General features: G+C 35.6%; 1 protein-coding gene across 1 annotated transcript in view; it reads right to left on the reverse strand.

The window, feature by feature from the left end:
• The window catches only part of LOC127942327 (gamma-aminobutyric acid receptor subunit beta-4-like), a 57,707-nt gene that overhangs the window by 9,941 nt on the left and 35,074 nt on the right, over positions 1-12,692 (reverse strand). Inside the window, exon 4 of the mRNA XM_052537995.1 lies at positions 4,128-4,348. Coding sequence (XP_052393955.1) covers positions 4,128-4,348 — 221 coding nt within the window. The remainder of the gene's footprint in view (positions 1-4,127; positions 4,349-12,692) is intronic.

A 12,692-nucleotide genomic window follows, 5' to 3' on the forward strand; every position in this document is an offset into this window, starting at 1 on the left:
ACAGTAGATCATTTTCAGATCTTGAAATTATATTAAGACAAAAAAAAAAAAAGAATGTACTTTACACAGCAGTGTGCTTGCAGAGAGAGCCCACCCAGAACCTCTTCTGATTGGCTGTGATTTATTTTGTCGTGTGTCTGTTGTGGCTAGCCGAATCACAAATTTGTTAGAATCTTGTCACATAGTAAGGACACGGTGGAAGCCTTTCCACAAAACTCAATGTAGCAACACACGTGAATTTTCCTTGCATTAAGCCTCCAAAATAAATTTAATAAACAAAATAAATTTGTGACAGCTGCCAGTTTGCCGAAAGATGGAGACTGACTCATCTTGTCTACGATGTTGCGAGTGAAAAATGACCTGCTCAGTCTGTCACTTATATGCAAGGAAAACATATAAATAATCCCATTGTGAGAAGGAAATAAGAAATTAAAAATGCATATACTGTAGTACTGTGAAATATTTGTATAACACGACTGTGTATAGCAAGTCATTTTTAACTTGTAATCGAAATACAACTAACCCTCTCATTTCTTGTAGTGTTATATAACTATATTAAGTGCTATATAACTATAAATTTGATGGACAGTAGCAATGAACGTGGCAACAGCAATCGGCATACACATGACAGTGGAGTTAAATTAGTTAACAGAGCATGGGTGTAACATAGTAATGTAGCTATTACACTGCCTTCTGTGATATTTACTGTGAGCATCCTGTAATTAACACGCAGGGTTGTGTTTGTTTTTAGCTTCAAAACCTTTCAAAATGCAACCTCTATATGTGGCTAAGGAGCAAACAACATCCGTTGAAGCACTTTATTTATATATAACATACCTTATGCAATAACAGCTGCTTGTTTGTGTTTTTCATTAGTTTTAATTTTGTGTCACTCATAGTTCTTCATTATCATGCATTCTTAGAAATGTGGAGTAAACATTCAGTTACCCTGGATGCTCTGTGTAAACAATCTATAAACTATTTTGCTTGCTTAAAACCCTTCAATATGTGCATTAGCTTTCTCCTCCAAATCCCCATAAAGTACAAACCACTGCATATTTATAAATCTGTACATTTGTGGGTCACATTATGGAGGATGCTTTGCGTACATACTGTAGCTCTACTAAAGCTGACTAAGGCATATCAATTCGAAATCCCTTTTTAGACACAGCAGGGCATGCTATGATAATTAATCATTAACAACAGCCCTGACTTTTGAATAATTTACTGCCAGAAAAGACCCATCTTAAGACTTTATTAAGAGTGGATGTATCAATACTGCAAACATGCTGTAGTTCCTCAACATTTTAATTCACTACAGCGATGCTAAAAAAAAAAAAAAAGAAAACACTGTGGCGTTTTAGATTCGTCGATTCCACCTGTGCCAGAGCCTCTTGGAAGAGGAAACAGTTTGTCATCTTTCATTATTGATATTTTGATTAAGTGGGGCACCCAAAGCGAACTCTTTGCCTCGCTGCTGCGGTTCTGGGTTAATGCATAGGAGAGTGAGGAGGGAGAGTGTTTTATTTTTTATTTTTTTTTCACTTGTGCCTCTGTTTATCCAAAAAAGGTTGACATTTGAGACAGCGGTTCTTAGATGTTCCATATTTTGTGTAACCATTTTAGAGGTGATTTTATGAGTGGGTTCAGATGGTCTACTGTTAGTTTTATATATTAAGTAAGGGATAATATCACCCTGAAGGGGTTTTTTCTGCATAAACAACCAGCTGGATGTACATTATCCTGCTTATTGCATGGCTACTTACCACATAAGTAAATAATTAGACAAACAAAATTGTTGAAATATTTGAATGCAAAGCTTCCATGAAGACAGCACTTGCGAGTAAGCAGCAAGTTCAAACTTGATGACATTTAAGGTATACTAAGGTATACTAACTTGTGTGTTAAAGAAGAGTGTTAAGTGCTGACTTCAGTTACTCAGATTAGCATTTGTTATTAGCTTTTACTGGTTGTTATCGAGGGATAACATATCTCGAAAATCGCGACCGACCAATCAGAATCAAGTATTCCACAGAGCTGTGTAATAAATTTAAATAATAAATGTAGCAAATTATGCATTATTACACCTCTTCTAAACTTTATATTTTTTGTAATTAAAAAATAAATAAAAATAAGGTCGAATTCTATTATAGTAAAATTATATTTACAGTACCATGGTTTTTTGGCTTATTGATTACCATTTGTATAAACACAGTTTTACTACAAATGTCATGGATAAACTATGGTTAGTGTTGCAAAACCATATTTAATTTGTGGTTACCATGATTTAACTATAGTAAACGTCCATTGTTTTTATTTGGAGTAAAACCATAGTTCATTTCTGTAAGGGAATGAGCAGCATCATACGATGAATTTAAAAGCAGCTAAAAGCCATTATAATCAGTGATGCTGTCTACACTGGATGTGGCACAGTGCAACCTATATTGTTGTCCTATACAATGGCAATCCTACACTATATTGTTGAATTAATGTGGTTCAGATGTAACCCAGGCTCACTGGAAATACGTGACATTACTGCAACACAGATATTGCGTATACCTCACGGAATGTTTCGCAGCAGTTTCAAAGTGAAATGTCCAGTGAGTTTTGCAAAAATGCACGTTCAATATGTGACCTTGGTCATGTTTTTATTACGTTGATACGGGGATTTAAAGATTAATGCTCTTTGTGTTGGGAAGTAACATACCCCCTACACCAGTCCCAACCCTTAACCTAACCGATAGTGCTACCAAATTCAAAAGTGATATAAAAACACATTTAGTGATGGAACTGGGCAATTTTAACTTTCTTATACAAGGGTTTGAGCTGTTTTGTCTAACCATAGTTCAACAGAATTTTTACCAGAGTACTTAACCTCACAAGAGCAACACCGTATTGCATGAGCTACCCATACATATAGAAAACCCATACAGTACATACGAAGCTGTATACGTGATTCTAACATTCAAATGTATAATTTGTCAAATCTTGCAGCATATGTTAAAATATGTTAAAATACTGTATAACATAATATTCTCCGAGGAACTGTGTGAAAATTAGATTCTTTATGGACACCCTGGCCATGTAAATATTATATTATATTTTATATTATATTATAATTATATTTTGTGTGAAAAAGAATAAATGTTGTTAGAGTTTTACTGCCTTTAATTTTAATTTCAACTGGAAACTGCAACGATTCGTACATATAGGAACGTTTATATATATATATATATATATATATATATATATATATATATATATATATATATATATATATATATATATACATATATAGTTTTTTTTTTTTTTTTGCAGATATGTACGTAGAGGCAAATATTTCTAATGAGCCTGGGTAGTTCAGACGATGAAGGTGTGATCATGCTACTGTGGGTTTGGGAATTTATTATTTTTTTGAGAGAGAGTAAGATGCACCTTAGATAGAATTTAATTTGAACAACGAAGTTCGAAACAGAGCTGAACTCTTCATGTGATCACACTTTCCACCCAATACCATTAGCACCTTCATTTTCAACACAGTTTGGCAGTGCTGTGAACCATTAACAGATCTTTCACACAACTCAAATAGAAGCTTCCCATAGATAACCTGTCCCTAACTGTGCAAGCAAGTGTGACATGAAGTTTTACCTATTATTAAAGTTAAACAAAGAAGTTTGATACTGATATGAATAATGAATTCAAGAATGATATCACACAATATGGCTGCAAAGTTCAGGTTAGATATAAAAAGTGAGCTTGGAGTGAGTGAGTGAAACCTTTTCATGATTTTCAGTTTCAGTTTAAAGTCTGTGTTAACCGTTGAATAAGGAAAATAAGAGGACAGGGCTAAATTTTTGCACACATTCGCAACATCTCTAGCTCTATTGAAGATTGTCAATTTGAAGGAAGGAAGGCATTTCTGAAGGGAAGCAAATGTTAGGGTTAGGGTTCAGATTTTAACCAAAGATTACGCAGGCAAACTCTTTTTTTTTTTCTTCTGTGGATTACCTTGCTCTGATTAATTGTTCACCACAAGACTAGTAATGTGCAATAACAAAGTAAACAGGCTCGGTTTCGATTTCATGCCGACTTAAAGACCCTGATGTTACAACAGCAATGGAATTTACCTCAGTCCATAAAGAACTGTGCCATCCGGGTGAAGACGAATCATTCGGTTCTTCACCGTCACACCGTGCAGGAAAGACTTCTTGTCATTCAGGAAGTAGGTATCTGGGAGCCATAACTGATCAGCCACACGGTTGTCCAAAGTGAGGTTCAAAGCCATCTCGGCATAGGCCAACCGTTTGTCCCTCCAGCTCTGTTGGAAATACATGGTGATGGTGTAGTCCTGCAAAGAGCACAGAAAATCAGATAGCGAGTTAAGGTAGGTTGAAAATCTTTATTATTTACAGTTATTTTCAAAACAAACTTTTCAAATGACAGTTTTAGTTGGCAAAATGAACAATTTTGTTGTTTTTGTGTTGTTTTGTGTGTTTGCTCTGGTTTGACAGAATTGTAACATTCATAAGAGCAAACTCATTACAAAACATTTCTACTTAAAGGGGGGGTGGGGGGGGGGTGAAATGCTATTTCATGCATACTGAGTTTTTTACACTGTTAAAGAGTTGGATTCCCATGCTAAACATTGACAAAGTTTCAAAAATTAAGTTGCACGTTTGAAGGAGTATTTCTGTTCCAAAAATACTCCTTCCGGTTTGTCACAAGTTTCGGAAAGTTTTTTTTCGATTGTGGCTCTGTGTGACATTAGATGGAGCGGAATTTCCTTATATGGGTCCTAAGGCACTTCTGCCGGAAGAGCGCGCGCTCCCGTATAGCACAGCACTGAGAGCACAACAGACGTTCACTGATCAGAGCGAGAGCGTGGCGAAATGTCACAAAAGGAGTGTGTTTTTTGTTGCCAGGGCAAGACAACCCTGCACAGATTACAAAAAAAAAAAAAAAAAAACAGCATTAAGGGACCAGTGGATGGAGTTTATTTTTACAGAGCATCAACGGAGTTGTGCAAGTGTTTGTGTTTGTTCCCTGTATTTCGAAGATGCTTGTTTTACAAACAAGGCCCAGTTTGACGACGGATTTGCGTATCGTTTATTTCTTAAGGATGATGCAGTTCCAATGAAAAAGGGTCACGATCGTGTGTTGGAACCGCAGGCGATGAGTAAAACTGCTTCAAATATCTCTGTGTTGTTAACTTAGCTATCGGCGTGTAAGCACATCAAGTAAACAACATGCGATGTTGTCATCAAACTGCACTTTCCACATGTACAGCTTAAAAAACAAAAGAAAGACGACAAAGTGGAACTTAATCATTTTCCAAAACCGCTAAGCAAATATATACAGTTTCAGTACATACCACATAGAGACATTGTTGCTGATGCTGCTCTTGTTAAATTTCAGCCTCTGGATCTGATTCTGGATCATAAATATACGCTGAATCTGACTGTTAGCCATGTTTTGTTTTGGTTGGTTTTGTCCTCAAGGTAATGTCACAGCTTCCAGCTCTCAACGCAAAAGCTTACTCGCGCTCATGATTCTTTAGCTCCGCCCACACGTCACGCCTCCAGCCGGTCATGTTTTTCCGGGAAAAATCGGTACAGACTATCTTTCTCTTATGAATATAATAAAACTAAAGACTTTTTGGAGTTATGAAGGATGCAGTACTACTCTATAGGTACTCAAGATTAACAGGATATTGAGTGAAAATGAGCATTTCACCCCCCCCCCCCCCCCCCCTTAACAAGAAGGTAATGAAAATATTATGGAATGGATTGAGATGTGTACCAGCGTTGATGATTAAATAAGCAACGCAAATATACAAGTTTGATGCGATAAGGTTCATTTGAGCAGTGACTTTTGGATGTTGGGCAAACAGAATTGGCTGGGAACACTCTTAAGGTCCCTTACTGATATGATTCATCACTGCTTCAGTGCTTTTAATGATAAAGCATTCTGTATAGACACTAGACAAGGGATAGACAATGTCAGTCCTGGAGTGTCGCTGCTCCAACCCTAATCAAACACACCTGAACAAGTTAATAAATGTATTAAGGATTACCAAGGCTGAACGCAGGTGAGGTTTTTTTATTTTCTTCTCTGGGTTGGAGTTAGAATCTGCAGGAGTTGCCAACCTGTGCACTAGTCTAATGTAATACGCCTACATTTAATTGTGCTGCATGATTTAAGGATATGGTCCTGTAAAGAAATTAAGTATTTGACTTCCCATTGAGGCTCTTGTTTACAAACTGTTGTAGAAACAGAATATTTCATAGGCCAATTTCATAGTTTCTGTATAACTGATGACTGATAAACAGATACAAATAATCAAATAGAAGTTTCCAGTGTCTGAACTTCTTTGAAGATATATTTTGACATCTAGGCATACAGAAAATGTGGAATAGTCTTACCAGTGTATGTTATTATTAGAGCATATGTAAGGCAAGGCAAGGCAAGTTTATTTATATTACACAATGCTAATTCAGTGTGCTTTACATAAAAGAAAGTAAAATAATAATAAATAAAAATAATAATAATAATAATCACAAAAACAAAACAAGGATTTTAAAAACTTTGAAAATGATTTAAAACTGATTTAAAACGAATTTAAGTCAGTTAAAAATAGAAAATGACAGTGCAATACATAAAATACAGTGCAATCAGTTTGGACATTGCACAGTGCGCATTCAATAAATTGAAACTTAAAAAATGAATTTTGAGTCTAGATTTAAATGTTACAAATTTTTTAGCATGCACATCTGATCTCTTCTGGAAGCTGGTTCCAGCTGCCGGTGGCAAAATTGCTAAGGGGATTACCCTTGACTACTGAAACTAAGATCTGACTCCAGAATCACACCAAGATTCCTGACTTGATTTTTAGTTATATGACCCCTAGAGTCAAGGTATACATTCACCTTGAGAACTTCATATTTTTTTCAAAATGCAATAACTTCAGTTTTCTACTTGTTTAACTGAAGAATATTTTGTCACATCCAACTGTTAATTGCATTAATGCATTGGCAGAGGGATTCAATGGGGCTGTAGACATTTGGTGATAAGTCTAGGGAAATCTGGGTGTCATCAGCATAGCTGTGATAGGCATTTGTTTCTTTCTCATTATTTGACATGGTGGGAGCACATACAGGCTAAACAAGAGTGGTGCAATAATTGAGCCTTGTTGGACCCCGCATGTCATGGACGTCCACTTAGACTTATGCTCCCCTAGACTCACATAATACCCTCTCCCTTCTAATTATGACCTGAACGATTTGAGTACCATACCAGAAATCCTGAACCAGTTTTTTTTCTAGTCTCTGTAGAAGTACGCTATGATCGACAGTGTCAAACGCAGCACTGAGATATTTTGCCAGAATCATAATTTAATCTAATATTATTTATTATCTTAATGAGGGCTGTCTTTGTGCTGTGATGCGGTCGGAAACCAGACAGAAAATTGTCCAGGTATCAATTTGAGTATAAGTATTAGTTCAGCTGGTTAAAAACTATTAGATATGTAAGATACATCTTTAAAATAATAATAATAATAATAATAATAATAATAATAATAATAATAATAATAATAATAATAATAATAATAATAATATAGTATATATGTTTTATAAAATGATTTCATCCAGAAAGTAAAATCTTTTAGACCCTTTTGACAGTATGGTGGGGATACAGGTCTAATTTAAAGTTTTTGGAATACATGCCTAATTTCTTTTCTTTTCTTTTTTTTTTGAATTTGTGCATACATTTTAATTTTCATTGAACTTGTAAGGTTTAACATTATACCCTGCTATAATGTATATAACAATAACCCTTCTGAAAAAAAAAGAGTGTGCTTAATTGTATGGAATGTGCACTTGTAGCATACTATTTAAATACATGACATACAAGTTACAAAAAAATGACAGATTTTATTAACCATACATTTTTTGTAATTAAGAAATTACATATGACGGTGTAATTAAAGTTGGTATGAAATTGACTTTCATTATTATTATGTTTTTTTTTTTTTTTTTTTTTTGCCCCTGTAATGTTTAATTGAAATGTAACATCTAGACCTTACGGTGAAAATGACACTATACAGGACTCCAATATTTTAGTTCACTGAAGTCATCCCCCTACAAACTCAGATTTATCTTAGTTCAATGCCCACATATTAAAATACTAGTCATCGACCCTACATTTTTTCATTGTCTAATACATTGCATTTGGATATGCTGAAAAAAATAAATGAATAAATAAATAAAATCTGTCACTACTTCCATGTCATTGTAACTCTTAAATTGTTGGATTATTTTCAACCCTTTGCATCTCGGATGTAGCACAGCACATTTTCACTACTTTTTTTTTTAATGTCCAGGGAAAGGCAAGTAAAACAAAACATCCGATTGAAGACCTTGTGTTGTGCGGCATCTTCAAAACATCACAGTTCAAAGAAATTTTGGCAGTACCTTCATGATGGATAAATCAAAGAGACATACTTGTTCTTGTAGAAGAAAAGAAGGGGGAAAGTGAAAGAAAACAACTTCATACTTGAATGAATACTTTGAACAAATTAAAATAAAATCTTCTGCCTGGAACAGGATGGACATTCTCCGGTGGCTCCAAGTGGAGGGATTGCGGTAAGAAGAAAACAAGGCATCATAACTCTGTGTTCCTCCCAAAATGTATCTCATCTTTCATCTCTGATATCTGTCTTTTTTTATGACTTTCTTTAACGGGTTCGTTAAACTGTACAAAATAGTTCCTGAAAATTTTTTTGTTTACTTTTTTTAACAAATGTTGACATTCTACCCAGAATGACAAACTTAATATTATGAGTTTAATTTTCTATTAAATTCTAATATTGTTTGCTAATTTTAAACTGTAACGTAAATCTTCCCTCAAGTGAACAACAGTTGCTCCGATGATCCACAGAATGGTATGCAACAAAGAAGCTGTTTTTTTTGTTTTTTTTACAATTATTAATTAATATTTACAGATGAGGAAAAAGACGTGTACTGTGCTGCGTAAACATAAAACCATGTCTGCATGTGTGATCGGAGAAACGACAAACAACATGCACTACTCTACACTGCTCAAAACTCCCATTTAAATCATCAGTGGCAAATTCTTTAAATATGAAAATGGACTTATAGGCTACACCCTTGACTGCATTCCTGTTTATGGCTCCAACAACATAATCAAATTTGCAGAAGACACCATGGTGGTAGGTCTGATCTAAGATGTTGATGAGTCAGCCTATAAGGATGCAGTGCAACACCTGTTTGTGTGGTGTGCCACCAACAATCTGCAACTAAACACCCAGATGACAAAGGAGATCATTGTGGAATTCAGGCAGATTAGGGGTCATACACCCACCCCCATCTACATTAATGGAGTTGTAGTGGAGTGTGTTTCGAGTTTCAAGTTCTTTGCCATCCACATCTCTGATTACCTCACCTGGTCCCTTAACACAGCAGACACAGCACACAGCAGCACCTATACTTCTTACAGAGCCTTAAGAAGATTCTCCTGAGTCCCAAGATCCTTGTGGAATTCTACTGCTGTACCATTGAGAGCATACTCACAAATTGCATCTCAGTATGGTACAGCAATTGCTCCACATCTGACTGCAAAGCACTCCATCAGGTGGTGAAAACTGCTCAATGGATCACCGGCACCCAGTTAACTACTATTGAGAACATTTATCACAAGCGCTGCCTGTGCAGGGCAAGGAATATCATCAAGGATGCCTCTCACCCTAACCATGGACTTTTTACCCTCCTTCCATCTGGCAGGCGTTACAGGAGCCTATGCTTTCGCACAAGTAGGCTCAGGAAGAGCGTTTTCCCCGAGGCTGTGACCCTTCTGAACTCCACACAACCAATATAACCTGCACCTTCTCTCTTACTGCACTGGTCAAAGTATTTTACAAACATGTATTTGCACTACTCATATTTTGCACAGACTGTATATTGTTCAAGCTATTACACTGTAAACTGTCTAACATTTTTACTGTACAAAACACAGTAAACTATTTCTATTAAAATATTATTGCACTACTGATATTTTGCATAGAATACATTAACAATACTACTGTACACTCAAACAACTGTATTTATTACCACTGTTCTTACACTGCTGCTGTTCATAAACAATCAGAGTCTCATCTTCCATTCCCTTTAAGAGCCAGTTGCGCTCATGCCATGACGGATTTGCTATTTGCTCGACGGAATTTGGCAAGCACAAAGACAAAACGCGTCTCTGAGATGAAACGGAGCTGCTCGTGTGCGAGCAAATACATTGATATATATATATATATATATATATATATATATATATATATATATATATATATATATATATATATATATATATATTTAATTAGCCTACAAAAAATTATTATGCATTGCAATCCTTTAATTTTTAATATTTGCCATGTTTGTGTGCTGCTGTGCATCCCTGTGTTTAATAAGCAGTGTGTAGGCGGACCCACCTATACTAACACGCTCTTTAAATAAAAATAGAAAACATTGCGCCAGACTTTAGAGCAGGTTGGAGTTGGTCTATGGCGCAGTCTATTTTCAGCTCCTTAAAATAGCATTGCGCCAGCAATGCGCCTGAACACACCTGCTTTTTAGACCAGCACGCCCATGAGCAGACAAATAGGCGCAAATGCATTAGCTAATTAAACGACATGACGCTGGATGGGAAAATGTGCTGCACCTTGCATCGCATTGCGCTGGGTAAATTATAGGGCCCAGAGACTCCACAACATGTTGGCGACATAACACCGGGAATAAAAGTTACACCTTTTTTCTTTGTGTGAACATTTGGGCGGTGTTATGCAAATCTTCCCACATTGTGATGTGGACAATCGCGGGTCATGTCATAATGAACAGTTTAAGGTAGGTGTGGTTGAATCTTAACTATTATAGAGAATATTTTTTTTTTACTTGAGACTTCTTTATGCACCAAGAGCTTGTAACACTCCAAAGAGAAAGAAAAATGTTAAATCACATTATATGCCCCCTTTAATCTTAGTTCATCTTCAAGCAAAATTAAGACTCATTATGAGATTTTGTCACATTTGGTAATTTTGTAATTATTATGATTTTAGACTGTTATGTCTGCACATTCTCTCAATTAGAAATTAAGCATCGTGAAGCTAGTGTGTTGTCCCTTCAATGCCTGGGAGCGATGTTATGTGAAGTTTAATCTATACAAATCTCACTGTCATTGGATTTTAATTAAATTTCACTTGGAGCTTAATAATGCTGCGACCAGAGCTAATTAACACACCTGCAGTTTAATGCAAGTACCACATGAAGGAGATGTAGCATAAACAACATCGTCTAAACCTGATGATGGGCTTGCAACAATTCAGCAGTGATACTTTAATTAGCCAGACTGATAATAAAACCATTTTCTAGTTAAAACACATCTAGGAAATACTACAATATATGTTCCTGCTTCTGTACATTCAGCTGATGTCAGAGTGATTGCATTTATGAATGCTAACATTATATTCTCATTGCCAGTGTCCATTTTTCTGAGCTCCAAATTTCTCTACAATTTAGTCTTTACAATTTAGTTTGAATGTTTTTACTGTACTGTTGTTGAAGAGTAGCACATTTTTGGATGACTTACAAGTGTAATATACAAGTGTAATATGTATAATATACACATTTTTCTAATCAGCCGATCACTTGGCATCAACTCAATGCATTTAGACATCTAGATGTGATGAAGATGACTTGCTGAAGTTCAAACCGGTCATCAGAATGGGGAAGAAAGGTAATTTAAGTGACTTTGAAAGTGGAATGGATGTTGGTGCCAGACACTATCATATCAATATCGATTCCCTAGTAAAATAAGCATGCATATGCACACCATCTGAGGTGTCGGTCAGAAGACATCAAAGTTGCATAAAGAGGCATAAGACTGCACACTCACATGTAGGTGATTCTTTATTTACCAACATTTCGGCACAACAACAAGTTATTCCATCATCAACCTTTTTCTTAGAGGCAAAACTGGACCGTGAGAAATGTCAGAGAGGTAAATGAACTTGACCGGTACATAATCTTCAAAGTACCTCTTTGAAAGAAGTGTTTAGTTATGACTTTTTCTGTGAAAAAGAAGAAGTGAAATTGTTTCCTAAAAATGAGGAGCTACTGTAATGTATTCTGAGCATAATGTCTTCTGTTCACACATCAACTCAGCAGGGTTTATTTTAGTCAGGTGAAAACTGCTGCCTGTGATGACTGTCGAAGGACCCTCACTGATAATGAGGACACGGCATGCATTAGGGTCCTCTGGAAACTGAAGTCCTCAGAAGTGCCAGAAGTTCAGCCATCTAATTTACACAGAGGTCCTTAAGGTAGCGTATCGCACCCAAGTCCACTTGACAGGTTGACATGACCGCTTCAGTTTCACGTGATCCTTCAGAAATCATTATAATATGTTTTTGGAAACAGTTGAAGTGATTATTATTATTATTAGTAGTAGTAGTAGTAGTAGTAGTGTTATTTTTTTATTATTTTTTGGAAGCTGTTACTTTTTTTCAGGATTATTGGATGAGTAAAGTTAAAAAAGAACAGCATTTATTTAAAATAGAAATGTTTTCTAACAGTATAAGTCTTTATTATAACTTTTCTAATGAATTCTGAATAAAATCATTAATTTCT

This window comes from Carassius gibelio, chromosome A21, assembly GCF_023724105.1.
Source record: "Carassius gibelio isolate Cgi1373 ecotype wild population from Czech Republic chromosome A21, carGib1.2-hapl.c, whole genome shotgun sequence".
Taxonomy (NCBI): Eukaryota; Metazoa; Chordata; class Actinopteri; order Cypriniformes; family Cyprinidae; genus Carassius; species Carassius gibelio.